Source organism: Tachysurus vachellii, chromosome 10 (assembly GCF_030014155.1).
Source record: "Tachysurus vachellii isolate PV-2020 chromosome 10, HZAU_Pvac_v1, whole genome shotgun sequence".
Lineage (NCBI taxonomy): Eukaryota > Metazoa > Chordata > Actinopteri > Siluriformes > Bagridae > Tachysurus > Tachysurus vachellii.
Window position 1 is genome coordinate 9,653,914 of NC_083469.1, and position 5,511 is coordinate 9,659,424.

The 5,511-nt window shown below is 36.4% G+C and overlaps 1 gene segment (V, D, J or C); it reads right to left on the minus strand.

Moving 5' to 3' along the window:
- Window positions 1-4,666: 4,666 nt before the first annotated feature.
- LOC132852529 (T cell receptor beta variable 30-like) lies at window positions 4,667-5,251 on the minus strand. The segment is given in 2 exon segments: window positions 4,667-5,077; window positions 5,173-5,251. Coding segments are annotated over 2 exon segments (429 nt in total).
- Between the last annotated feature and the right edge of the window lie 260 nt (window positions 5,252-5,511).

Sequence of the window (5,511 nt, forward strand, 5' to 3'; positions counted from 1 at the left end):
TCACCACAGAGCTGCTTTGTGCTAACACCTGCTGTTGCGTTCAAAGCCTCAAAGCTCAGGGCTCTGCAAAGTAGAAAGCCTGCAGTGCGGAAACTGGTGCAGAGCATTTTCATTTGCAAAATGTGTGTGCAACTTTTCGAGTATGCTCATTGTTTGTGTCACACATGTCAACACTTATGAGATGTTTAGTCTACTTAGTTTGAAACACAAGACAAAACATTTTTGTTTTGCAGTAAAGAGTAATCAAATGATTATTGCTTTGAAATGAAAATGAGGTTTAAATATTACATCTAGAGTGGGGTTTTTAAAAAAATGCTCTTTGATTTCTGAGTCAAAAGAAGGACATATATTCACCTTAGACAAAACATGCCAGCTATAGCCTGATGAAACTAAATAAGAATTGAAATGTCAACTAATCTGACTGATTCTTTACTGTGAGTAAGGGGAGCACGTGAAACATAGCTATCGTACTGTCAATCAAGGTCATATGGCCTCAGAAGTACTCGTAGACCTAATAAACAGTTGTGGTTTTTGTACGGCTCTCTGATGACAATAGGATGCTGTGGGGACTGGCAGCACAGTACCACACCGCAAAGCCGATCTCACTCACTCCATCAGACTCCAGAACAATATTAAGCCACTCAGGTCTGCTCGATTTAAACTGACCCTCACTGACTGGATTCACTGAACCAATACTTAAAGAAGTGAAGACCAGTGTGAACCCTGCTGTCTCGTTCCATTGGTACCAGTAAAGATATGAGGTATCAACACCAGTTATAGAGCAGGAAATCTTCAGTGATGATCCAGGGGAAAGAATCAGGTTCTCTGGTTCCTGGTGGACTTGTATGACCTGCACACCTGCAATTGTGAAAAGTATTATTTGAAATTTGTTTTTGAAACTGTTCTAAATACTGTAGTATTGACAACATTGTAAGCTTACATGAAGTTAGTAGCCATTGCACTGTCAGAAAGCAGAGACTCACAATCAAACACCTCATGTTGAGTAAGGCAACATACATCAGCGTTGTGTGAAGATGGTTGTTACCTTTTATGGGATGGGACGCTGTGCTTGCATAATGTGTGTCACATGTTGATACTTGTGTATGTAAATTATCACTCAGACCAACTACCCAGGTAATTTGGTGTGCTACTATTACTAGGCCTGGAATCCTAAAAAAAATCAGAAATATTAGTGTGTAAAGTAAATCTTGATATCGTTTAAAAAAATAAACTATTTTTTTAGTGCTTTGTATAAAAACAGTTTTATGTTAAAGTGAAGTCCATGAAGCTCGACTTTTGACTTTTGAACTCATGGCCAAAAAGTGTGACTAATCTCACTCACTGAGTTTTAAAATGTCAGTTTTATTGTTTGTTTGCTTCCTGTTAAATCCCGCACCCTAAACTTATAGACACTTCACTGTTGAAGCAAACATGCTACTATATTGTTTAAAGTTGTGTTTCACTCTGCTTAGGTCCTGTGATGAGAAATAATGTAAAATACATGCAAAACTATATATTTGGCAAGTCTAATCTTAATGAGATGTTGTGGTTTTAGTATACCCCCTGTTATGACACTTGGGTGCTGTGGAGACTAATTGCACAGTACCACAGTTCACACTTCAAAATTATTTTACGCTCCCCAGGTTTGCTTGATTCCTGAAAACATCTTTAGGACATAACACCAGAGGAGGAGAATTGCAAACATCACATATCAGAGTTTTTGGTCTCTCCGAGTTCCTGGAAACCTCATAAAACTTCCTTAAAACCCTAGAAAATTGAAAAGGGACATGTTTATAACAGGATAATGCTATTTAATTCACTGACATTTGCAAAGGTACGGTATAACACATTTATTGCTCTCATCTTAGAAGAGTGCATCTTAGATGAGTCCCGATAAATGTGACTCACATCACTCACATGAAAAAATAATAGAATTACAGATTATTATTGTCACTTGGAAAATTATATCCAGAACAATCTTTGCTCAAAATTAGTATTTTGTGTTATGTTTGACTAAGTCTAACAACTTCATCCAAATCTTAATCTTAATAAAAAAGCTGTGGTTTTTGTACAGCTCTCTGAAGACTCTGGGATGCTGTGGGGACTGGCTGCACAGTACCACACAGCAGAGCCTGTCTCACTCACTCCATCAGACTCCAGAATGATCTTAAGCTGTTCAGGTCTTTTAGATTTAAACTGACCATCACTTTCTGGATTCACTGAACCGGTAGTTACAGAGGTGAAGACCAGTGTGAACCCTGCTGTTTTGTTCCAGTGGTACCAGTAGAGGTTTGGACTACTTATGCCGGTTACAGAACAGGAGACCTTTAGCGATGATCCTTTGTAAAGTACCAGGTCCGTTGTGTCCTGTTTGACCTGTATGAGCTGCATGTCTGTGATTATAAAAAAAAAATATATATAATTAGCTTAATATCGCTGTTGTAAAAGTTTTAATTAATGCTGAGTTAATCACATTACTAGCTTACATATATTTGAAATCCATTGTACTAGCAGAATAAAAAGAGTTAAATGCAAATGCATCATAATAATTGGCAGAACATGCAGTAGCAGTTGTAGTAACTAGTGCTCAATGTTGAACAGACTGTTACATAGCACTTGGGAGGGGCTCTGTGCTAGATCATGCCATGTCACAGCTGGAAGATTATATATATGCTGAAGTTTATCTCAGGTCATTAAATATGCTGTTGTTTCTAAAAGCAAGGATATCAGTCACAGAAAAATAAAAACCTCTCCAGGCCACTAAACTTCATATTTAGCTTTCCACACAAGGATATTTCCACACATCTGATTTAAAGATTGTATTTTGTGATTAGTTCATCTGAAGGACTGCATTGGCTTGTTGTTTTCCTTAAAAATCAAATAATGGTTCAGCTTTAGGCTCCTATAACACAGTAACAGCTTTGCGGTATAATAGTCTAGGAATTGACAAAGTCTTGGATAGAAACAATAATGCAAATGTTATTCGCTTTATCGTTTTATTTCATGAGCTATTTCATGAGCTATTTCATGAGCTTTGTTTGGAAGTGTAATTCAAAATGTTTGTTACACCATTTATAACCTAGGAAACACCTACAGTATGTAAAACTAACCTTAAGAAAATTTAATAGACAAAAAATACACAAAATATTAATTTGAGGGATACAGTAAATGCAGACTGCAATAGCTATTAGATTTATTCAATTAATCAAATGTGGCTACACATTTAAATCATGCTCAAATGATTATGACTATGTGCTCAGTATAAAACAGTATATCAAAAATGTATGTCTGTGCATAAACCCAAGCTTAATGAGATGTTGTGGTTTTTGTACAGCTTTATAATGACATTGGGATGCTGTGGGGACTGGCTGCACAGTACCACACTGCAGAGCCGATCTCACTCACTCCATCAGACTCCAGAACGATCTTAAGCTGTTCAGGTCTTTTAGATTTAAACTGACCATCACTTTCTGGATTCACTGAACCAGAGGTTACAGAGGTGAATACCAGTGTGAATCCTGCTGTCTCGTTCCAGTGGTACCAGTAAAGATACGGGTTAGCAGTACCAGTTATTGCACAGGAAATCTTCAGTGAAGAACCTTTGTAAAGAATCATGTTCTCGGGTTCCTGATTGACTAGTATGAGCTGCACATCTACAGTGGGGAAAATGTATTATTTGAAAGATTGAGGTTGTTTTGAAAATGTTCTATGTAAATAGAACATTTAAATAGAAAATGTAAATAATACAGTATTAATAATATTATAAGCTTACTTGGAATCAGTAGCCATTGTACTGTCAGAATACAGAGATAAAAACTCAAACAGCTCATGTTGTATAGTGCAGCATACTGTACATTAGAGTAGGTTAAGTGCAGAGATGGGTTGTTACTGGCTATGGGGTGGGACCCTATGCTTGCACATGGGCAGAACTAAATACATAAATAACTTCTTAAACTATTTCCTGTTTCAGAGTTTCCGGATATTTCTTAGAACAATCATTTATGAAAATCATGCTTGCAACAAAATTAAAATGAAGATTACCAAGAAAAGATCTAGGCCAACTGGTTTGATCATAGCATGATCATTTAAATGTTTTACTGTACTGTTACTACACATAACACGACTGCACAGTCTGAACACAATGTTATACACACCGTCCAAACAAATATTATATTAAGTATTAGTTATCAGTTACTTAAAATGCACTAAGGATGAGACGGTCAGGTTGTCATTTCAGTGTAAGTTGTATACTGTATATAACTATGTATGTGTCAAACAAAATCTTGAAATCTTAAATCCCAAATCTAATCCAAAGAAACAAAGTGGTTCATTGAAACAGGATATGTTCTCTTTGGTAGAAACCCGTATCCAGAGTAATTACCATTTATCTCATTTATGCAACTGAGGGTTGAGGACCTTGCTCCGCAAAATGAAAAATAAAACGATTTATTCTATGGTTTGTATATAAAGTACTAAAACTGTGTGTGCGGATTATATGTTTTCCTCTTTTTTTTTCTCAAAAAAAATTGTGGTTATGGTTTTTCTTTTCTTAATGTTATTACAAAACAATATAATTTTGTATTAATAAATAATAAAACATTGTCATGTGATTGTGTGATATAAATTGTTACATCGGGGAAAAATTCAAGTTCTACATGTATCACACTTATGCTTTTATCCATTTATTTTTCTGTGATCTTAACACTGTGAAATATATGCAAAGAACGTCAGTCTTGATTAGATGTGGTTTTTGTACAGCTCTGTGATGGCACTAGGATGCTGTGGGGTCTGGCTGCACAGTACCACACTGCAGAGCCGATCTCAGTCACTCCATCAGACCCCAGAACGATCTGAAGATCTTTATGTCTGTAAGATTTAAACTGACCCACAGTGTCTGGATCCATTAAACCAGTAGCAATAGAGGTGAAAACCAGTGTGAACCCTGCTGTCTCGTTCCAGTGATACCAGTAAAGATATGGGTTATCAGTACCAGTTATAGAGCAGGAAATTTTCAGTGATGATCCATAGGAAAGAATCAGATTCTCTGGTTCCTGGTGGACTTGTATGACCTGCACGCCTGAAACGGGGAAAATGTAATATATGAAATTTGCTTCAAAATATATTAAAGGCATCAGAAGCAAAAATAAAAAATAAAGCACATAATAAGCTTACATGAAGTCAATAGCCATTGTACTGTCAGAATGCAGAGACTCAAACTCAAACACCTCATGTTGTGTAGTGCAGCATGCATCAGTATGCGTTAGTGCAGAGGTTACTGTAAGTGCAGAGATGGGTTGTTACTGGATATGGGGTGGGACAATGTGTGTATCATGTGGATAATTGAATCTGTAGGTTTCTTCTCAGAATGTTTTCGAGTTTCTGAAAATTTTTTAGAACAGAAAACATAAAAATCAGGATCTGAGCAAACTGTATATGCCACAAGAGTAAAACTAGGCCATTGTTAGATCATTGTGAGATGATAGTCCAAAGCATTTTTCCAGATTTACGTAT